Genomic DNA, 24,220 nt, shown 5'->3' with positions numbered 1-24,220 from the left:
TTCAAGACAACTTCAGTGCCTGAAAACTGACTCTTCAAACGGAGTTGCACGACACGTCACTTTTGCGCTGCTCGACTTGACATGCTTGCGAAGGTGTTGAGCGCAATGATGGAGAATCCTACACATGACAAATTCAGCTGCTTTTATAGCCTCTCTGTGATGAATGTACGCTGACTTCCTCCATGTATGACACCTCTGACATACCGACATGAACATCTGTTACATCCCAAGTCCGGAATGTCTGCAGAAGGACACTTGTCGATAAATTTTCGAGGGCATGCAGTTCTTCCCTAGAGATACACATAGTCGTATTGTTGCTTAGCTTACTTGCCAGTGTTCTGGTATTTGTCCTGCCAGTTTCTTGTGTCTTCTAGCTTAATTACTGCGAATCACACTCACTTGTCGCATGAGACCTTTGACAGCTAGAGCACGTAATCTTGCGCCTGCAATCGCAAGCTCTCTGACCTTTTGTCGTGCATCGAAAGCACCTGTCTCCTGATAAAATGTGCTTCTTTTTTGGTAGTGGGAGATTCAGCGAGGCCTCTTCCGTGGAATGTTGGCTCGATTTTCAAACACACAGCTCTCAAGTACTTTCTTTGTGTTGTTACGGAAAACTGAGGACGTGAGTTTCGAGTTACGAGACTGGCGTGATTTGTTCTGTGCATTCTCATTATGACTGTCTTTTCCACGATAGTTAGTGAACTCACTCTTCACTAAGCTCTCCACTTTGATAGACAAGAAACTTAATATGCATTCCAGCTCCGTGTTAAAGGCTGCATTACTGCTCTAGCTCATCGCCCGATTGGCGCATGACCGATGATACTGTACAAAGAGATTGTGTGATAAAGCCCGCACAATTATGTCGCACAGCATTCCTGAAGAGAACGTCTTGCTCACCCCAAGGGTCTCCAGTCCTCTTATGTTGATGATGACCTGGTCGTACAACTTGCCAAGAGCCGACGGGTCACTTGAACGGATTGAAGGCAACGTATGAAGCCTAGAGAAGTACTCCTGCTTGAGTCTCGTTCTGTCACCAAAGCGTTTCTTGAATAAGTCTATGGTGTCCTTGTAACAAGCTTCTGTGGTTGGCAGGCCCACAATAGCTAAAGTTGCATCGCCCTTCAGGAAGAACCTCAGGTAGTTGCACTTGTCGTTGCCGTGAGCCTTCCGTTCCGGTGAATCATCTGGTCAAATAGCTCCCAAATGTCGTTCCACTGGCCCAGGTCACCAGTGAATGGGGCGATGATAAGCTTGGGAAGCTTGGCACCAGAGGCTCCAGCTACTGATGAAGTCTGTAGCTCTGGTGCTGATGACGTGGCCAAAACAATATGTTCGCACTTGCTAAGAAGCTCACTCATGACGCTGTTAGCATTGTCTCCGTATTCAAGGACGGTGTTATACTCTTCCTCAAACTCTTCTTCTGGTATGTGGCTCTCTAACTCCCTGTTTATTTGGTTCAGCTCATCGTTGTTCACCTTCAAACGTCCGTAAACAGCGTTCAGCTGGTCGATGGTGGCTGTCGCATTTCCTAGAAGAGCTCTTGCCTTGTTGATAATCCTGGTGTTGAGAGATCGTCTCGACGTCTGCTTTGGTTTCAGCCTCTCCACAGCGTTCACTTCACTTCCGACCTTCCGTAGTCTTCCGTGGTCCCTCATAGTAGTTCTCTAATTTTTAGCACCAAACTGTTTAAAATGGCATACAGTTCACTGGCAAGAAGCAAGGTTTAAACATCATGAACGTTATTTATTTTCACCCGTCTTTGTCGATTCCTGGCTGCAAGTACCATGATCACAGACTTGCTCATGGAGGAAGCGCTCCTTTTTCCACGGTTTGACCTGGCCCTGCACTTGATTAAACAAAGGAAAGTATAGGAAAAGTTATTATTGTAAATGTGATGTAACTGTGAAGAAAAGTGAGCGATAACAAAGCTTGCCACGGGTAGGGACCGAGCCTGCGACCTTCGAATAATATTCCACCAACCTAAAACGGCAAGAATTCCACGCACGTCCACTTTATGGGGTTTCTCTCCTCTCATTAAAATTAGATATATTACAAAGAACATACTTACTTTAGCACTACTGCCCGTTAGTTCTTAGTATTATTGTATCTAATAAAGAAAAACGAGTTATTAAGATTTCCACTTTTCTCTTTCATTCACAGCAATGCCCTTGTTCTGGGAGGCTTGATACTTTCAAATAGTATGCGAAGGATTATCGGTCAGCTGCCAGCTCGCATTAAAATCACATTCTACGCGACACCAACAGGCAGGAAAAGGTACACTCACCGTAATGGCTACCGACGACACTGACTGACGCTCACACGCTTAAATGCACATATTGTAAGAGATGCAAGACAAGAAACAACAAAAACTAGTTTATTATAGGCAAACTTGTGCCTTGAAAATTGTGCAAAAAAGGAAGAGCCCGCTAGAGCGTTCCAAAACATGAACTCTTCATCCGCCAACATGCCTTTTTCTTCCTCGCAGGTCCAACCCACACTGACTCGTGCCCGTGAACGAGAGGCATGAGTCGTGCGGCCACAAGCACATGCGCGCACAACACTGTGGACGCTGATTCTTTCTAATATTAGATAGTGTAATTAGTCTCCGTAGCATTAGTTCCCCTTCAAAATACGCATCGTCCCGATGCGCTATGAAGGGAGGCAAACAAAAAGGGAGCTTTTTTTCATTGCCTCTCATAATAGGGCTTCATACAAACAATGTGTACGACTTCTGCACTGTTTTGCCGTTTTGAACGGATGTGCCCATCAGCGATGACTTCGCAGTTTAGGTCACTAATTCATCGGAAAAGCTTATAGGGACCAAAGTACCGACAAAGGAGCTTTTTTGACAGGCTGAGGCATCGGATTGATGTCCATATCCACACTTGCTCACCTGGGTTGTATTGAACTTTTCTGCGGCACAGGTTGTAGTAGCTTGCGTCCTTGTTTTGCTGTAGACATATTCAGTGTCGTGCCAACTGGCATGCTTCTTCAGCCCTTTGCAGAAAGTCGTCAACTTCAAATGGCTCGTAATTATCGTTGTCTACTGGCAACATGGCATCGAGTGTCGTAGTGACAGTGCGACCACATACCAGATGAAATGGTGTGACGTGGATGGTCTCCTGCACGGCTGTATTTTAGGCGAAGGTTGCATATGGCAAAATTTCGTCCCATAATTTATGCTCAATGCCAACATACATAAACAGCATGTCAGCAATGGTGCGGTTCAGGTGTTCTGTCAACCCGTTGGTTTGTGGATGGTATGCAGTGGTCTTCCTATGACTGGTGTTAGTCATTGTCATTAAGGACTGCATCAAATCAGCCGTGATTGCGGCTCTTCGATTGGCAATAACGACGACTGGGGCTCCATGACGAAGAACAATGTTCTGAACGAAAAAACTTTGCGACTTTCGTTGCCGTTCCTCGCTCAAGCCAGCCGGTTTCAGCATATCGTGTCAAATAGTCAGTGGCAACTATTATCCACCTTTTTCCTGATGCTGACATTGGAAACAATCCGAGGAAGTCCATTCCAACCTGTTGAAATGGAGTCACAGGAGGCTCTATAGGCTGAAGAAGGCCGGTCGTCTTGAGGAGTGGTGTTTTGAGCCATTGACACTCGTGACATGTCTTGACGTAATGCTTCACGGATGCTAGCCACTTAAGTCAGCAATATTTCTAATGAATTTTGACGAATGTTCGACACGTGCTCAAGTGACCCGCAGACGATTCATCATGACAATCTTCTAAAATTTCATGCCTCATGGCTGATGGTACAACGAGTAAGAACTTCTCCTTGTTGTATTCAAAATTCCTCTTGTGAAGTGCATTACACCGGAGGCAGAATGACGATAACCCTCTCTTAAATAACCGAGGAACTTGTTCGTCATGCCCTTCGAGATACTTTATCAATGGGAGCAGTTACATGTCAGCCTGTTGATGCTCGGCGATTACTGAGGTTTTTATCACACAAAAAAGTGGTAAGTCCTTTTCTTATGAAAGAGTCTAGCGGACTGGTGAACGTGATAAGCAGTCAGCATCATCATGCTTTCTGCTAGACCTATATACGACCATAATGTCATATTCTTGGAGCCTCAGACGCCATCTTGCAAGTCGTCCCGATGGGTCTTTTATGCTCGCCAGCCAACAAAGTGAGTGGTGGTTGCTAACGGCACGGTACGGCCTGCCGTAGAGATATGGCCTGAACTTGCTGATCGCCCATATGGCTGCCAATCACTCTTTTTCGGTCGCAGAGTAGTTTCTTTCCGCTTTTGAGAGGGTGCGGCTAGCATATGCTATCACTTTCTCCTCTCTATTTTGCCATTGCACCAGAACTGCAACGAGGCCAAGATTGCTGGCATCTGTATGAACATTCGTATCTGCGGTTTCGTCGAAGTGAGCCAGGATAGATGTGGCTTGCAAGCGTTTCTTTAGTTCATTGAAAGCATTTCTTGTTCGGTGCACCAAATAAATGGCACGTCCTCTTTCGTGAGTCTTGGAGGTTCAAAAATTTTCGCGAAAATTTTCACAAACCACTTGTAATAAGCACATAAACCCAAAAATCTGCGTACCTCCCTCTTGTCTTCCAGCTTGGGAAACAGCCCCACGGCCACAGTCTTGTCAGGGTCCAGGCCAACATCTTGAGCGCTGATTACATGACGAAAGAAACGAAGCTTCTTGAATCCAAAGTGGCATTTTATCGGTTTAATCGTCAAGCCAGCTGACTGGATAGCCTGAAGTACCGAACGTAGTTGCTCTACATGCTGTTCAAACATTGCATAAAACATCACAATATCGTCCAGGTAGACTAAGCACGACTGCCATTTTAGGCCTGAAAGGACGCTGTCCATCATGCGCTGGAATGTTGCAAATGCACAACAGAGGCCGAATGGGAGTGCTTTAAACTCGTTAGACCATTTGGGTTTACGAAATCAGTATTTTCACGGTCCCTTTCATTCCCTTCAATTGGCCAATAACCGCTTTTTAAATCCAATGAAGAGAAATACCTTGCGTTCTTCCATAGCCGATCCAACGTATCATCAATACGCGGCAAAGAGTAGACATCCCGTTTGGTCACGCTGTTCAGCTTTCGGTAATCAATGCAGAATCTCAGCGTGTTGTCCTTTTTCCTCACAAGGACTACAGGAAACACCCACGAACTATTGGATGGCTGTATGACATTGTCTTCCAGCATCTCTTTCGCTTGGCTTTTTATGATCTCTCGCTCCTTTGGTGATACTCTTTTCATTTCATTTTATTGCCTTAGTGACCCCACTTGGGGATGTTACATAAAGGGTGGATATATATATATGTGACGCAGGAGACGTGATGGCTGTACGATGAACCATTTATTTTTTTTCGTCTTCCTCCTTCTCTACCATTCCACCACACCGTTCTCGAGTGGTTCGCCACATGCTTCCCCCTTCCCCGAGAGTGACGTAGATGCAGGGGCGGATGACATTGTCACGACGCAGACACAGCAGGAGTTCGATATAGAAGAGCTCACTTTAATTAAAAATGAAAGGCGCTCGGAAAGAGGACCGGGCAAGAGCTTCGTCTTCCTCTCTGGCTGTGCGAGCTCTCCTCTGCAGGTAGAATGCGGCATTTTCCTCCCTCCAGGAAGAGCATAGACCCGATGCTCGGCTACAGAATACGCGGCATATCTATAGTTGACGTATTACGCAACTGGCTCACTGAAATATGGCTTCATTCACACAACGTGTACGATTTCAGATTTTTGAGCTCGCGAGGAACTGTCAGGGATGACCTCATAATTCACGTCACTTAGGCGCCGTATAACATTGTAGGGACCAAAGTACTTCTTCAGTAACTTTTCACAAAGGCCGCGTCGGCGAATAGGGCTCCAGACCCACACTTTCTCGCCAGGTTGATAAGTGACGTATCGGTGTCGCAGGTTATAACGTTGTGCGTCGTAACTCTGCTGTCGGGCGATTCGCACGCGTGCTAGCTGCCGTGCCTCTTCAGCTCGTTGGGTAAAGGCTTGAACATCCGTGTCTGTATCCTCGCAGTCGTGCAGCAGCATGGCATCAAGCATTGTCGTCACTTTACGGCCATAAAGAAGACTAAATGGCGTGCTCCGTGTAGTTTCCTGCTGCGCCGTATTATAGGCAAACGTCACGTATGGTAGAACGTCGTCCCAATTTTTATGATCCACGTCGATGTACATCCTAAGCATATCAGCAATTGTCTTGTTGAGGCGTTCTGTTAAGCCGTTGGTTTGTGGGTGGTAGGAGGTAGTTTTTCGATGCGCTGTTCCACTCAACTCAAGCACTGACTTGAGGAGCATAGCCGTGAAAGCGGTACCTCTGTCTGTTATTATAATTCTAGGAGCGCCATGCCTCAGAACGATGTTTTCAATGAAAAATCGTGCCGCTTCTACTGCGGTTCCACTTGATAAAGCCTTTGTTTCTGCGTAGCAAGTAAGATAGTTCGTAGCGACAATTACCCACTTATTTCCAGTATGCGAAGTCGGGAATGGTCCAAGGAGATCCATTCCGATTTGTGCAAAAGGCATGGTGGGCACTTGAACTGGTTGCAACAATCCGGCTGGTTTTAAAGGTGGCGATTTTCGTCGTTGACAATCGAGGCACGTGCGCACGTAATGCTTTACAGTGCCCAGAAGCTTCGGCCAGTAGTACTTTTGTTGGATTCTGGCCAATGTGCGCGTGTATCCGAGGTGGCCGGAGGTTGGCTCATCGTGGCAAGCGCTCAGGATCTCATCGCGAATGGATGTCGGGACGACAAGTAAGTGGGCATTTCCGCTGGGGGCAAAGTTCTTCTTGTATAGGACACCACTGTGCAAGCAGAATGATGGCAAGCTCCTTGCAAATATCTTGGGAACGCTTGTAGGCTGGCTGTTAAGAAAATTAATAAGAGGGAGCAACTCACTGTCTTCTTTCTGCTTAGACGAAATGGTGACCGTGTCGACCACTCCTAAAAATGCCATGTCATCATCTTCTGAGACATCATCTTGCTTTATAGGCGACCTGGATAAGCAATCAGCATCAGAGTGCTGTCGTCCCGACTTATAGACGACCGTCATATCGAATTCTTGTAGGCGTAAGCTCCAGCGCGCTAGCCGACCGGATGGGTCCTTCAAGTTGGTCAGCCAGCAAAGAGAGTGGTGGTCGCTGACTAAAAGGGACGGCCATAGAGGTATGGGCGAAACTTCAGAACTGCCCATACTACAGCAAGACATTCCTTTTCCGTTGTGGAATAATGGGACTCGGCACGGGAAAGCGTCCTACTTGCATATGCAATCACTCTCTCGGCTGAGTCTTGCCACTGGACGAGTACAGCGCCTAAACCTACGTTGCTGGCATCAGTGTGGATCATGATTAGAGCGTCCTCGTCAAAGTGAGCAAGCACAGGGGATGTCTGCAGGCGCTGTCGTAGACCGTCAAATGCTGCTTGTTCCTCTTCGCCCCATAAAAATGGAACATCGTCTCTCGTTATGCGTGTTAAGGGCGACGCTATGTGCGAGAAATTGGCGATAAATCTGCGGTAGTAGGCGCAAAGGCCAAGAAAACGTCTTACGGCCTTCTTTTCTGTTGGCACCGGAAATTTTCGGACGGCGTCGATCTTGTCAGGGTTTGGACGAACACCTTCATGGCTCACCACATGTCCCAAGAATCGGAGTTCCTTGAAACCGAAATGACATTTCTCAGGTTTCAGCGATAAGCCAGCGGACCGTATTGATCGAAATACTAATAGCAGCCGTCTTAGATGTTCCTCGAATGTTGGTGAGAAAACAATGACGTCGTCGAGGTATACCAGACACGTCTGCCATTTAAGGCCTGATAGGACGGTATCCATCAGTCTCTGAAATGTTGCTGGGGCTGAGCACAATCCGAAGGGCAAGACTTTAAACTCGTAAAGCCCGTCAGGCGTAACAAAAGAAGTCTTTTCTCTGTCTCGCTCATCGACCTCGATTTGCCAATAACCGCTTTTCAGGTCCATCGACGAGAAGAAGCGTGCATGCCTCAGCCTGTCAAGTGAATCGTCAATACGCGGTAGTGGATATACGTCTTTCTTTGTCACACGGTTCAGCTTGCGGTAGTCTACACAGAAGCGCAAGCTGCCGTCTTTCTTCTTAACTAGCACTACCGGTGATGCCCAAGGGCTTTTTGATGGCTGAATGATGTCATCATTGAGCATTTTCTGGACTTGTTCTTGGATTGCTTCGCGTTCTTTCGGTGCCACGCGGTATGGGTTTTGTCGAATTGGTCTTGCCGTCTCTTCCGTTATAATTCGGTGCTTTGTCAGTGGCGTTTGATTTACCCTCGAGGTCGACGAAAAACAATCTTCAAACTGGCCGAGAATATCTAGAAGACTCTGCCTCTGCGCTGGCGATAAATCTGTGCTCACGTCGACAGGCAGTGGTGTTGAAGCGGCCGGTGTCTCTGCCTGTTGTACTACGAAGCACTCGCGGAATTCTACAATTTCTTCGAAGTATACAACTGTGGTACCCTCTGCAATGTGTCGACGCTCGTTGCTGAAGTTTGTCAACAGGACCTCTGCTTGCCCAGACACTACACTGACGAGACTTCTGGCAATAGCGATTCCTCGAGAGAGTAAAAGCGTCGATATTTGTTCCGCGACACCTTCTCCACTATGCTGCGTGTTACACGTGATAGAGACGAGGCGGCATGACAACGGTGGCATGGTCACGTCGTCAATCACGCGCATGGGCTTGCGCTGCAGCACTGCGCTATGGTCCGCTGAGAAGGTCAGTACACCGTCCGGTATATTTATATAGGCACCGTACTCCCGCAGGAAATCCATACCCAAGATGGCCTGTTTACAACACTCAGCAAGAATAACGAAGGTTGCCACGAATGATGAATCCCCGATCTTGATTCGGGCGGTGCACTTTCCGGTAGGTGTCAGCAGCTGGCCTCCGGCTCCTCTAATTTGCGGCCCCGTCCATTCCATTTTTACCTTCTTGAGTTGGTCGGCCAGACTCGCACTCATTATTGAAAAGTCCGCACCAGTGTCGACCAGTGCGGTCACGTCGTGACCGTCAATTGAAAGTGTAATGTCGGCGGTGACAATCTCGTCTTTCGTCGGTTCATTCGAAATGTGCGGCACTTCATGCGGCGGTAATGGGAAATTTTCAAATCTTCGGCAATTCGCAACCTTCCCCCCTAAGGTCGCTGCTTTTAGTTTCCCCGGCGTGGACTGGGAGACCTTCCTCTCGCCATGTCCGTGGTGCTACCCCTATTAGATCGGGGAAAATGACCTGGGGAGGGCGAGCGTGACCGGAACCCAGGAGAAACGTCTCGTGGGATCGTCGCGCTCGTTTTAACGTTGCGTCTTCCGTCGAAATAGCGCTGAGGGGTAGTGGACGGAAATCCTTGATACCCGGCAACGCGATGAGGACAATACTGCACGATGTGGCCTGCTTCCCCACAATGGAAGCACAGGGACCTGTAGTCAGGGGTACGCCATATGTCGGTCTTGCGGAGTGGGGGTCGCATCGGCGTCGACGTTTCCTTGTAGTACCAAGGCACTGTCGGCTGCTGTTGCTGGTGGTACTGTTGAGGTGGCGGCACGTTAGATCTAGGCTGTCGACGGAGAATATCTGCATATGTTGGCCTTACTATTTCAGTGTTCGGCTCGGGAAGTGAAAGCGCTTGCCTTATTTCTCGGCGAACAACTTCTGTGACCGACGCAATCGCGCAGTCATTCGGTGTGGCAGCTAGCTTCTTCACCTCTTCTTGTACAATTTCGCGTATCAGGTCACGCAAAGAACGCTCGTCAGGTGTCACGGTGGTCACGGCGGTTGCGCTGATTTGTCCGCTGTTGTTTGGGCGGTCGTACTGGCGGTACCGTAGCTGTAGTGCGCGTTCTATGGCGGTCGCCTCCTTCGAAAATTCGTCGACGCTTGAAGGTGGGTTCCGTACGAGACCAGCAAACAGCTGCTCTTTAACACCACGCATGAGGTGGCTGATCTTTCTGTTCTCGGACATATCGGGATCGGCGCGATGAAAGAGACGAGCCATGTCCTCAACAAACATTGCAACAGACTCGTTGGGCTTTTGTATCCGTGATTCAAGGAGTCGTTGTGCCTGCTCCCGCCTTTCGGTGTTTGCGAAGGTGTCCAGGAACTTCCGCCGAAACTCGTCCCACGTTGACCACACGCGATTCGTGAACCACGTGCGAGCCCCGTCTTGAAGAGGGAAATACACGTACCCCAACTTCTGTGCGGCGTTCCACCCGTTAACGTTGGCTGTGCGCTCGAACTCCTCAAGCCAGTCATCTGCGTCCCGACATGAACGATGTCAGTCTGGCGACCGAGTGGAACCACGCTGCGGTCGGTCTCGTAGTTAACTGCCGAAATCTTGCGTATGATCGTATAGGGTCCTTCCATGATTGCGCTGAGTTTGCCGCGGTTCGGGTGCCAGGGTGTTTCATATAGAACAAAGTCTCCCACTTGAAGCTCTATTGGAAGAAACTTCTTGTCATATATGACCTTGTTTTTCTCGTGATATGCCACTGAATTGCGGACTGAGTTTGTACGAGCTTCCTGCAGATTTTCGGTAACGCCTGAAAGAAGATAGGGATACGATGATGTGCCATACATAAGAAAGCAGGGTGGGTAGCCTGTGACTTCGTGAGGTGTTCTATTGTACTCGTCGACAACGTCCGAGAGGAGACGTGGCCACGGTTTTCGGGGTTCGTCGTTGATCTTGCATAGGAGGCGAGTAACGATCGTCTGATTAGTGCACTCGTTTAGGCCATTACACTGCGGGTGTTGTGAGCTTGTTTAAAGCTGATGAATATTGTTGTGCTTGAGGAACTGCTTAAATTTGCCGGCGGTGAATCCTGTGCCGCGGTTGGAAAGGAACTTCCGAGGCTTTCCAGCAGCGAAGATACTCTTCAGGCAAGAGATGTATGGGTCGCAAGTCTCATTATTGTGTGCGAAAGCCCAGACATAACGGGTGGCATGATCAACGGCTAAGTGAATGAATCTTTTGGATGAGCCGTAGTTGCCAAAACCTCTCATAGTGTCCATTGCCAGAAGATCAAATGGTTGTTCCGCTGGTGGCAAAGACTCCAAGGAACCAAATTGTTTGGTCTTCGGTTACTTGCAGCGCTGGCAAGTATCGCAGTAGCGTATGTACTCGCTCTTGTCGGTGATGATGACGGGCCAATAGTACTGCGGAGAGAGAAGCCGCAACGTCTTCTTTACCCCGACATGACCGAAAGCGTCATGAGCTTTTTGGAGAAGAGAAGACCGGAGGGCAAAAGGCACATAGACTTTTCGTATTCCTCTGCATGTCACTATGCTCAGTCCGTTCTCAATTATATGCTTTCCGGGTGGTTTGTCGTTGTGATGCTCTCGCAGTTGCTCAGCAGATAGGAGTAGAACCACCGGGCTTCGAGATAGTGCATCAGCTTCAATGTTGTCAATGCCCTTTTGGTGTTTGATGTTCACGTCGTACATGGAGAGTTTCAAAGACCACCGAAAAAGTCGGCCTCGGGGATTCTTGATGTTTTTAAGCCATTGCAACGCTGCGTGATCTGTGATCACAGTGAAAGGTTTCCTGTGTAGATAGCAGTGCCATTTATCAATGGTGTCAATAATTGCCAAACATTCAAGTTCTGTGATGGCGTAATTAATTTCGTGTTTTAGTAACTTCCGTGAATGATATGCAATTGGGTGTTCTCTACCTTCATCATCAGCCTGCTTCAAAAGGTGCCGATACCTCTGTTGGATGCATCGGAGTATAGCACACAAGGCTTAGTGGCATTGTAGATGTTAAGGATTGGCGCTTCTGTCACGCATTTCTTGAGCTGAGTGAAAGCCAGTTCACACTCCGAATCCCAGTTCCAGGTGGCGTCTTTGCTGAGCAGGCGCGTCAGTGGACATTCATTACGCCAGTGCATCTGTCGGGGTAAGCCATACATCGCGCACTGTTTGCACTCGCACCTGTGTGTTCGTACCGGGGTATCACGTAGACGCTGACTGGTTCTGTCACTTGTTACATTAATCTGTGTATTCCGAGCTGGTGGAAAGCGATGTAATTTCACTTTCTGCATGGTTGACTCTAGACGAAGTGCAGCTGTAAGCCATGCCGCTGGTGTAGATGAGGTAATCCCAGCAAGCGCCATCTCCATATGCGCAGGAAGGCCGTCGATAAGCCCCAATATAAGGTGCATGTCCTTTAGGTCGGCGAGGCGTGCGAAAGACATTTTTTCATTATAGTATTCCTTCAAGCTCTGGCCTGTTCGCAACCGGCAATGAATGAATTGGCAAAAAGGATCCACGACGCCGCTCATAAAGCATCCCTTCATGCGTTCACATAAGCTCTCCCAAGACGCGTCTGTGTCGAAAACCTCGGTGAGAAACCATCGAAAAGCCTCACCTTCAAGGTAATCAGAGAAGTAGCACAGCTTGTCTGGCTCCGTCCATGCTGCGGCCGCAGTCCTCACCTCAAAGAGCCGCAGCCACTTGTCAAAGGGGACGTCCGTAGATGCTCCCGAGTACTTTGGGATGTTGATGACTTTCTTGGATGTCGCCATGATGAAGGGCACAGTAGATCCTGTCGACTAGTGTGACGCAGGAGACGTGATGGCTGTACGATGAACCATTTATTTTTCTTCGTCTTCCTCCTTCTCTACCATTCCACCACACCGCTCTCGTGTGGTTCGTCACATATATATATAAATTGTACAAACAACCCCATATGCTAATTGTGCGACAAGTAATGGGTTATACTGTGCAGGAATAAAGTGTACGGATGTTGGTGTACCGGCCTTGTAGCTTCATCTGTTATTATTCAGTGTTTAACAACCTGGGTCTGTTGTACTTTCGACGAGGTAGAGAAACATCTGGCGAAGTCTCTTATGAGGTCTTGAATGATTTTCTACTCGGCTAATGATAGATTTTGGCTGATTGCAACTCTTGCTGCGACATCAGGTGCAGGTTCCGAAGCAGGTGGCCCTGACACCAGAACACATAAGTCTGTCACTGTTTCAAAACCATGCAGGAAGGCGATAGCGGTGTCCTTTGCAACATGCTCAATTTCGTTTCCGAAATTTGTGAGCAATACATCGACAAATCCACCATGTAATTGAATAATGCCTCGAGCTACACAAATGCCTTTCTTGAGCAGTAGTTCGATGTTAGGATTCACTTTACCTTCAGAATCAACAAATGCTTCATTTCTTACCTCGATCATTATGCTGCATCGTTGCGGCACGGTAACATCACAATCTATAACATGTAATGCAGTGTACTCTGTCTCAATTGTGTCTATGGCGAGTTTCGTCAAAAAAAAAGACACTAGAATTCTGCAGGTTGATTATAGCTCCGTTTGCTAGCAGAAAATCCATTCTGAGTACATGTATTACATCTCCAGAGCATTCAGGAAGTACGACAAAGTCAGCAACATAAGTAGCACCTTGAGTTCCGATTCTTGCTGTACATCTTCCAAGAAGTGTAATGAGACGATCCCCAGCCATGCGTATTTGGGGTCCACTCCCAAGGCGTCCAACTTTCTTTAAATCTTTTGTGGCAGCATAACTGACAACCGAATAATCAGTACCTGTGTCAACTAAAAGGTTAAATTCACATCCGTCTACGGTTACGCGTAAGTCTGAAGAAATATTGTCTTTACCTAACTTAGTTGTAGTGTTCCACTCATCGTTGCTGCACTAGTACTTTGACGGAGGATCTTCAGCTGGTCAGACATCAGCCGCTTTGCCTCCACAAGTCGCTGGCTTCAGTTTTCCTGGTGGGGACTGCTTGAACCACGGCGTGTTGAGTTTGAAGGTAGAGAAGGTGAACCAGATCGTCGAGGGCTTGGTGATCGATAGCGAGCAGGCACTGGTGATCTAGGCTGATGCTGGAAACCAGCAGCTGGAAACAGATGGCCGGACAAGTAATCTTCGATTTCAATGGGTCTTTCGCCATTTTGGGGGCATGGCACGTTTAGAGAAAACCCACGGAGACCAACTCATCGATATGGACACATTCTGTACAGGTGCCCAGTTTCCCTCCAATGAAAACAGCGCGGCGTCCTGTCGGGTGTGCGCCACACGTCGCTTTTCCGTGGCCTCGAACTAGCTGGATAGTTTGAGCCATGCGAAGTCGGTCAGTAGCCACTGCGTACTGCAAAATGAAGCAATATGCACGGCGGGCTGACGCACAGCATCGGCGTAAGTAGGTGCGGGGTGTTCCTGCAATTGTTATTCAAGTCGAACAGGTTGCGCCTCGGGTTCCGCTTGTAGAATGACGTGGCAAACTTCATCTCCGATCAGGGTAGTGAGAGACGAAACTGGTGGTGCGACTTGTGGGTGCAGCAGCTTCCAGGAGCTCTTCCTTCACATTGAATCACACCATTTCCCTCAACACTTCGCTGCTGCTACCCAGGTTTGCTAAGAGGACATCTGCAGGAACACTACTGGCATCATGATTGTAGTGACGGGAGTGCTGTGGTGACAGGAGCTCTATGGTGGTCGCTTCGGTGTAGGATTCAGCAACTGTACGAGGTGGGCAAATAACTCCTGTTTGACACCTCACATCAAGTGACGCAGCTTCTTCTCTTTGGTCATGGTTGGGTCAGCACGTTTAAAAAGGTGGGACATGTCCTCAATATACATGCCAATGCTTTCGTTTGTGCCCTGGTTCTTGGACTGTAGAGCATTCTCCGCCTTCTCTCGGCGATCGGTGTTGGCATATGTAGCTACTATTTGTCAAAATTCTTCCCATGTCGGTATGAATGCTTCGTTGTTTTCATACCACGTCCTCACTGCATCCTCCAATGTGAAGTACACGCGATGCAGTTTTCTTGCTTTGTCTCAGCCGTTGGTCTTCATAACCAGCTCAAAGTACTCTATTCAATCTTCTACATCTTTGAACGTGTCGCCATAGAAGGGCTCAGGCAAGCACGGTGGGAACAGAATAAGTTCTGATAATGTCACCTGGCAAGCCATCGTTCCGTTGTCTGTGGATGCTGCTTAAGTTGCTGGAGCACTGGGGAGGGGCGAGAATCCAGGCGACTCTCCTTGAAGGCGGCGGCTTGAACGCTGGTGTACCGGAGTCAGTTCGCCAGGTTCCAATCGTTGAGGATCGGGCCTACGCTCTCTTGTGCCAAGAGGGCTTCCAATCATACTCAGCACCGTCCACCAGAATGTAATGGATTCAAGATAAGAAACACCAAATAGCTAGTTTATTATGGGGGAACTTGTTCTCTGAAAACTATGTGCAAAAATGAAAGAGCCTGCTAAAGCGTTCCAAAACAAAAACTGTTCATCCGCCAATGCGCCTTCTTCCTCGCAGGTCCAACCCACACTGACTCGTGCCCGTGAACGAGAGGCATGAGTTGTGCGGCCACAAGCACCACCGAGCACAAGACTGTGCACGATAATTCTTCATAATATCGAATAGTGTAGTTAGTCTCTGTGGCAATATCACAGATGTATATACCCCATAAAATGGATGGGGGGGGGGGGGCACTGCGGTTTCTCAGTTGGTAGAGCATTGGGTGCGCTGTTTGAAGGTCGCAAGTTTGGTCCCTGCCCGCGGCAAGTATTATTTTTGACCACTTTTCTTTCTTCACAATTACATATATACAATCTATAACATACTTTGCTTGGGATTGTAGTCTGTTCTAATCAAATTAACTTTTCTGCAAATGAACACGTATGCTATAGCACAACCTACATAACCTATGCCACTTGAACACACGCCGATGACGTCATTAGATGAAACCTGAAAATTATAAGACGAGTGAACTAACCAAGTATAATCTTCATCAGGTTATTAAACAACAGAAAGAAGAAATTTTTCTGCCATACGGTTCTATCGAAACTATATTGGCACACCTGGTGTCATATTTTGTGAGCATAATAAGCCCCCATAATATCTCTAATCGCCAGATCTGTACTAGCAAAAATACACACAGTATCGGTAAATTTTGCTGAAAACGTTCAAAACCACCGGTTAAAGATTTCACAAGCAACTTTTGTTGAGAAGATAAAATTTGAAGTTAGATGCACAACAAATACTAACTCGTGAGGCCACGAGAATCGTGCACTGTGGTTATCGCTTTTATGCCGGACATAGAACGAGAAGGACAGCGCCACTATAGCAGCGAGAAATTTATAACCAGAACTCTAATACAGCCCAGCTGCTAGGCAGACAGTTGGACACGAACGTAGGACCACCCAAAGACATCTGGCAATGTACCGGTCTAGTGACCTGCTTTTCAAAACAAATCTTTTGTAGCGCTTTGTGGGGTGCTCATGTGTCCTTCCGTTTCCATGCAATTCACCAACGAGCCCACACTGCAAACTTCGTGTTGACCGCACTTGCTACCCCTCCCTACCAGTGTGTCAACGGCTCTTTTTATTATGCCCGATTTCGCAAAGTGCATCCATAAGTAAAAATTTATGAACCATCTCCCCGAAACCAACGTAGATGGGATGCGAAGCACCATAGGCACCCACGCCGTTGACCCGGCTAAAACGGGCGTCAACGCGGGTGCTGCAAGAAGGTTTGAAGCCAAACTCAATGTAGCCTTTACTCGAGTAAAGGTTTCTTTGAAACACAAACACACGGGAGGCAAGTTGGGGAATCATGTAAGTTCCATCACAAATAAACGAGCCGGAGGAGTGTTCCCGCTTGACGTGCAGTGAAAAGGGTGAAACGAGAGATTAGTGTGTTGCGAGCAGGGGGAGGAGCAACAACACCTAGGTGTGTTGGGAAGAGCCAGCAGCGGGTGAGGGAGAGAGTGACGTCAACATACAGCTGCGACTTGACCTACATGGCATCGTTCCAAGTGCGGCGGGGGGAACGCAGTGTGGTGCGTTGGAATGCAGACTTGTACAGACAGCATTATACAGGCTAGTCAGTGAGCTGCTTCGCATCTCAAACCGTGCGAATCAAACACGGACAAAAATTCACGCAGTACAAGCATCGCCAGTGCACACGACGTGTCATTAAACCGAACCTAGAGATAGGCGTGCCTCCCACATTCTTCTTTTCTACTCCGCCCACCCTTAGATGATTGAGCCCTCCTTGAGCCCTCCTCATGTAATTCTCTTGTCCGCACAACCTGTCCTTTCAGGATGAATTTCCTCACCCTATATGAGTCACTCAAGACAGAGCTTCGATAACCCTTGCTTTCCAGCCTGTGTTTCGACAATACCTATATTGTAGCCACATACTTCTGCGAATGCCCCTACATCACATTTAGACGGACCTGAATGAAAATTGATCAGCTCTCCAGACTTGCACCACTCACCAAGAAAAGCGACGCACGTGGAACATGGGCGGGGCACGCACTGAATGGCGACGCGCGTGATCACACCTAGGATGCCTTCGGAGCCAATGAACAGATGCTTCAGGTCGAGGCCTGTGTTGTCCTTGCGCAACGTCTGCATGGTGTCCAGTATGGTGCCATCTGCTAGAACCTGCATGATGCACACTACTCTGCACGCTACGTAGTGACGCAGAGCTATCCAAAAATTGACTATCGAGAATGTCATGTGCATGGGGCGACTAAGTGACACGACAGCCGAGTGACACGACGTCATGTTATTGGCAGCCCTTACTATAGAATGCGTTACTGGGCGAGTTAGCACATTGTCTGAAAATAAAAGTAGAGCGCAAAAAAAAACAACACAGAAGGCATGTAGACTGTAACGGGCACTTACTACCAACTGAATTAATTACAAATGAACTGTGGGAAACAAAGATCATGCGTCCCAAACATGGCTGCACACTCATCACAAAGCTTAAGCTGCTCACCCAAAAAAACTAATGAATATTACGACAAAGCAAAGAAACCTGTACATGCGCTGCCGTCTGGCAGTACTGCTACATACTACATCAATAGTGCAGCCTGGTACTTGTACTGTAGTACACGACATGCCCCCGTGGTAAACTAGGACTAAACTCGTGCACCAGAATTGAAGGAAAACAATATTTTCAGGTCAATTATTTTTGGCCTGCAAATCCTTCTGCCGTACCACGAGACGCGTGGCGTAGAACCCTAATATTCCTTCATAGTGGAGGTGCTATGGTTTGGCAGGTCTTAGATGGCTTGGTCAGCCTCAGGCCATCTCAGCTGGCCTGCAGGTCATGTCAGTGTAGTAGTCTGGGTCAGGGCCACCACAGAAATTGCAGGTGGGCTGGCCATGTGTTCTCCAGGACATCCTGTCGTTAGCACTTGGTGCTTCTAGTCATTCTAAAGTACACGAGTCGGTGTCTCCACCACGTAGGAGCGCAGGCATTGAACTGGCCCCAAGACTGTCGCTGGGGGGTTGACGTCTTGTACCCAGACCTGTTCTCCAATCTATAAATGCCGCAAGGTGTGAGTCGCATTTCATTGGTCGAAATCTGATGCTTGGCGCCTGTGGTTGTTTTGGTCATGTTAATTGAATGGGACCAAAGGGGGCCAAAGCTGGTTCCAGTATGTGCGACGTCTTTGGCAGCCGAGTCTCTAGACCTCTATCCGTAAGCAGCTGAGAAGGACTCACTCCGTCTACACCCGGTGAGTCCTGGTATACCAGAAGTTCCAGGTCGGGATCATCTGCCTTCCACAGCAGGTCTTTGACTGTGCTCACCATCCGTTCCACCTCCCTGTTCGACTGCAGATAATGGGAGCTGCTGGCGACGTGGCAGAAGCTATAGAACTCAGCAAAGTCAAAGAATCCTCTCACAGTAAACTGGGGATCGTTGTTGCAGCGCACCAATCTCAGAATCCCATGGCATGCGAAGACACCCTTGATGGCATTGATGACCGCAGGTGCTGTGCTCGAACGCAGGATGATGACATCTGGAAAGCGGGATTGGTAATCCACCATAACGATGTAGTCTTGACCGTTCAGGTGAAAAAAATTGATGACCTTTTCCCTGGGCAGAGTTGGAGTGGTTGACAACAACAAATGCTCCGAGCACTGCTTCCTGGTTCCAGTGCAGGCAGAGTAGTTCGGCACCAGTGTTTCTATCTGGTTGTTCATGCCTGGCCACCAGACTGACTCCCAAGCTAAAGCTTTACATTGGTTGATGCCTTTATGTCCGTGATGAAGGAGCTCTAGCATTCGGCGCTGTAGAGCGAACAACGGGACAATGCAAAAATACTTTAGAAGCAGTCCCTCGCAGACGCTGATACCGCGAGTACTTCGTCACATGGAGATGAAAGTGGGAGTGTTGAGGCCAGCTGTTGGCGCAGTACTGAAAGAGCAGACTGCACTCACCATCGTTGGCTTGGGCCTGGCTCAGGTGCCCGAGCTGCGATGAGACGATGTCTGGGAAGGAGCGGACGACTTCTTGGGCAAAGAGCTCCACTTGATTAACACGGTTGGATGAAGGAGAATAAAGCGGTGCGTGGGAAAGCACATTGGCAGTAGCCAACTGCTTCCCTGGTACGTATAGGGTACGTGATACTAGAAGCTTATAAGCTTCAAGCAAAACCGCTGGAGCTGTGATGGAAATACGTAAATGTCCATGGAACCCAGGAGCACCACTAGTGGTTGGTAGTCTGTCTCGAAGAAGAAGTTAAGTCCACGAACAGATTTCTCCAACCTTTGCACCGCCCAGATGCTGCCACAGCTTCTATTTCTGTTTGGCTGTACCAGAAATCTGTAGGTGTCAAGGAGCGCGATGCAAAAGAGACGGCTCGACATTCACGAGACGGCTGTTCTTAGAAAAGTACTACCCCGAGACTGCAGAAGCTGGCATCAGCTGAGATCGTGGTGTTGTATGTGGTGCTGTACCGAGCCACGCGGAGGTGACCGCAGTAGCTTCTTCAGTTCAGAGAAAGCAGAGTGCTTCGCCGGGCCCTAAGCCTAGGCAGACCTCTCGAGCAGCAATGTTCTGATTGGTGCAATGACTTCTGAAACGAGGGGTGAGAAGCATCCGATGTGGTTCATAGGACCTGAAAGACGTCGAGCTCCTGCGACATCTTCGAATGGAATCATCGCTTCGATCACCACCACCTTGCCTGGTTCAGGAGAAACGTCATCCGCGCTGACCACAACACTAATGAATTTGATGAGAAGTGACGATTGAACACTTCGAGCAGTTGAGCGTGACCCCTGCCTATGCTAACCGATCCATGATTTCTCGGAGTCAGCAGTCATACTTGTAGTGCGTCTTCCCAATGACGAGGATATCGTTGATCATGCTCCCCCATTTGCTAGGCCTTCCGGGATTCGAGATGTTGCATCCCACCGCAGAACAATGGGGGCAAGCAGGAAAGCCATGGATGCCGAACTGTTCATGTCAATCAACGTGATAAAACTCCAATTTGATTTGTACAATGCCACATACACTAAAGTAACTGGATATGGTCTCAACAGGACCAGATAGCGCATAGGTCCGCCATATTGCCTGGATAGCAAGCAGCTATGCGGCAATGTCACTCTCTGTTTTTGCAGGCGACACCCCTGCCATTTCTTTTTTTTTTGCCATATTGCATATCGACATATTTGGCTTGCGTCATTCACACGCAGTTTGCAGTGCTTCAAGGTGGCTTTTCTGCCCGATTGCCAACAAAGTGCAACATAAAAGCTGGCTAAATAGAGCCTGGTAAAAAAAATGACGTTCTTACTCAGTGTGTGGCGAAAAGTGCAGAGCGAACATTATCAACTTTTGTCTTGCAACATTCACATTTCGCAAATTTTTGGAATTTTCGAATGGATAACCAGTGGGAAGATTCAGTATTCACGTTACGCTGGTGAAATGAGACATTCGTTGACCTTGACAGCATATGAAATTATCCGATTAATCTTCGTAAATGCGACTCAATGAGCAGTTATGCCTTAGGATTTTGAAGTGCGTAAGAGCATAACGGCATACTCTTTGCACTATTCGCATTTTGTGACGCATGGTTGTTACTTCACTATTATAAAACAATTTATTTCACATGTAAACACAAATTCTTACTCAATATGCAGCCTACATAAAGTCAGTTTAGAGATCAGCTCCATGTTTTGGCGTAGCTTTGCGGTAGAGTATTGGACTGCCACTGAAAAAGCTCGGGTTCGACTCCCGATAGTGACACTTTTTTTTACATAGGTTTTTCTTTCTTTTTTTCAATTTCTTACAATAGTGGTCATGAACATTGATGGTGGCGAACATCTACGGCTCCGGAATCGGCCCTTGTGATCTCAAAGCTTTCGCTGTAAAACTCAGTGAATTCGACAACCGCGCTCTTTTAGCTACGTCAGTGGCGAATAAATATATTTTTATGAAGATAGGTAACCAGGCTTCGTTTGAACAAATAAGAATATGCAACAAAGAACAGTGCAGTTCTCTTTCAGCATGTACACTACAAACGAAGGAGCACTCAGCAGCTGGTAAACTTTTTTACCAGTTTACCCAGTCATTGTTACGTTCCGATCGCTGTGATAATAGAACTGCAGACCTGGGCGCACATAGAGGAAATCCACAGTCACCCACACACATCTATGAACCGCATTCAGAAAAATCGCAAAGACCAGCCGGATTCCCTTTGTCGTGGCTGCGTCAGAACGCACAAACTTGGCCTGAGCATCAGCTTCTCCCCAATCATGATTGCTGGCGGCGCCGGCGGCGATAGAAAACAGTTGGGCTACTTTGGTCCCGTAGGGACCATATACAGTTACTCTAATATACACAATCGAAGTGCGCCCTCTGGGGGCAAGAAAACCGGTACCCAAAAGAAAACCGAAACCATAACATCATACGAGACACCTGCCACTTGAAGTACTGCGCTGCAGACGTGATCCCAAACGGCACCTGAAGAAAACAATAGAGTTGAAACGGCGTTATGAACATGGCCACTACTTGGGACTGGGGTGACAGCTTGACCTGTTGGAAGCTTGACGTATTTCAAATGAGTCCTGCGGAAACCTGTAAGGTGGTGAAAGAGTTAAGAAATGGAAAGCAGATAACCACCCGTTTGAAGCACAAATCCACAAGAAAATCCGTACGAACTTTTCAGAAACAAAAGCCTCTTAGTTGCTTAAGAATTCGTCCTTGTATCGGGTTCGAACCTGGAACCAACGCTTTTCCGGGGCGGTTGCCCAATGCTAGGAAGCTAGCATTGATAGCACAAGGGCGAATTCATCGACAACTCGAAGCACCTGTACACAAAAATATTGCAAATGAATTCCGCGGAAATTCACAAGGTGGCGTAAGGTTTAAAAAAGGGAAAGAAGAAAACCACCCGTTTGTAGCACGAAGTCCTTTTTTAAACTTGACGTAGCGTCTAACCTGGAAAAAACTGTAGTCTGTCTAAGCAAACCGAGCCATTGTTCCACTGTTGGAAGTACATGACGCTCTTTAAGAGCCACTTTACTGGGGAAAGTCAACAAGGGCGGTGCCAAGATTTTTTTCGGGAGCAGTACCGACGACAATTGTGTTCCTTCAAGGAAGGAGAGAGGGTAAAACTTATGCATTGTGTTTTGACTATGCCTGCTCTTAGAGGGAGCGAAGGGGGGGCAGGCAAAAATTTTGGGGAGTAACAGCCCACTGGGGCCCCCCGTTGACACCGCCTTTGCAAGTCAAGTCCACCCACAGCGGATAACCATCCGAGACCTTGGGGACAAGTCGAGGACACCAGTCAGTGGTTGCGTACACTTGACGAATCATGCCCTACGCTTCCAGCTTGTCTATCTTAGTCTTGACAGCGTCGCGAAGAGGGATGCGCTGGGGTACGTTCAAGAAGAAAGGTGTAGCATTTGGCTGCAGCCAAATCATGTAAAATTAGGGGAGCATCTTAAGTCATCGAAAGAGATTGGTATCAAGAAACAAGTCGACCGAAAGCTGTGAAGTCCTCATGACTTTGTCCCCATACGTGCAGATGCCGAGGGCTAGGATTTCCGAAAAGCCGTGGAATGATAGGGTAGCGACATAAGTGGCTACAACCAGCAGTATGTTGTTGCCCCAGCGTTTCAACTTGCGCATGGTGTTTTGAAGCTTTGAAGGGACGCCAAGAAATGCACTGGCTGCAACCGAAACTTTGGCGCCGGAATCCACTTTGAAGGAAAGTGGGCGCCCATCGATGAGTATCTCGACAAACTTTTCCTTCGGGCACGTTTTCGTAGGAGCTAGCCGAAAGTTCTTGCGTGCACTTTCTGTTCGCTTGTTTCTTTTTTCGGCACCCATTCCGGAAATGACCACTCTTGCAACAAAAGTTGCAGGACACTCGGCGAACCAGACAGTAAGCGCGAGGGTGTGACGCTCGCTCGTAGAATGGGTACAGCTGTTGTGTTGTCTTATCAGCTGGCACTTGTATTTCATTGCAAGTGGCACCAACTGAGAACAACGATGCCTCTTCCAATTTACGAGATTGGTGCATGTCGTCTACATCTTGGTGCTGTCATACGTATACTCAAACCTCATTATAGCATAATCAGATATAACAAAATAATGATTTTAACAAAGTAAATGAAATTTTCCTTGAAAGCTCCATTGAGAACCCTGCATTTTAAACCTCATTGTAACAAAGTAAAATTGACTAGTAAATGAATATAACGAACTAAAGTAGTCTAACAAATAGTCTATTAAAAAAAACCGTAGTGTGTAAGTATATAGTTTTCTGCAGAGTTTGGCCTGGCTCTTTCAAAACTGCCGCGCCGACCTTACAGCCACACCCCGCGCAGCCGAGACAGTCGTCCTCCTCACACAGCCAGCGAAGAGGATTGAGGAAGCGCTCAGCGGGTCGCATGACTGAGAAGCGGCGCCGCGGTGCAAAGCGGTTTCCCTCTCAAGAGGGCAACGATTGCGTCTCCCCTGCTACCACGGCGTACCATGGCTACGACCCTCTGCACCAAGAAAGCAGGACTCTTCCTGCAGAAAGCAGGAAGAAAAAAAAGCGGCAGCTTTTTTTTCTTCCTTTCTCTTTGCGCGCAGCCTTGAAAGGAGAAGGGTCTCTACATGCAGAGACGGAAAAGAAAGAAGGATGGTACAGGTGCGTTGCAGATCAGCATTTGAGAGAGAGCAAACAATCCACCACAGTCTTTTCTTTCCTTTTCTTCTTTTCCTTCTTCGCACGCAGCATCGAGAGGTGCCGCCGCGAGATTGGGCATGGTGCTGAGAGCATTTTCGGAGTCAGTATGTTTGAATTAACCGTCGCAAGTGCCTGCCCGTTCAAATTACAGGGCGTTTTTGCCCATTGAAATACAAATAGCTTTGACGGGACCTCAGCGTGAGTTCGAATCACCCGAAAGATCGAAGTAATGAGATTCGACTGAGTTTATT

General features: G+C 47.9%; 1 protein-coding gene across 5 annotated transcripts in view; it reads right to left on the bottom strand.

The window, feature by feature from the left end:
- Positions 1–24,220, bottom strand: part of LOC119159354 (D-2-hydroxyglutarate dehydrogenase, mitochondrial) — a 235,526-nt gene that overhangs the window by 78,331 nt on the left and 132,975 nt on the right. For 3 of the 5 annotated variants that reach the window (XM_075890999.1, XM_075890997.1, XM_075890996.1), the window contains 2 exons: positions 17,274–17,442; positions 1,754–1,846 (listed from right to left, as the gene is read on the bottom strand). In XM_075890999.1, coding sequence (XP_075747114.1) covers positions 1,754–1,846; positions 17,274–17,442 — 262 coding nt within the window. The remainder of the gene's footprint in view (positions 1–1,753; positions 1,847–17,273; positions 17,443–24,220) is intronic. The other 2 variants (XM_075891000.1, XM_075890998.1) reach the window with 1 other exon arrangement.

Source organism: Rhipicephalus microplus, chromosome 3 (genome assembly GCF_043290135.1).
Source record: "Rhipicephalus microplus isolate Deutch F79 chromosome 3, USDA_Rmic, whole genome shotgun sequence".
Lineage (NCBI taxonomy): Eukaryota > Metazoa > Arthropoda > Arachnida > Ixodida > Ixodidae > Rhipicephalus > Rhipicephalus microplus.
This window is presented reverse-complemented; position numbering and strand designations above follow the sequence as displayed.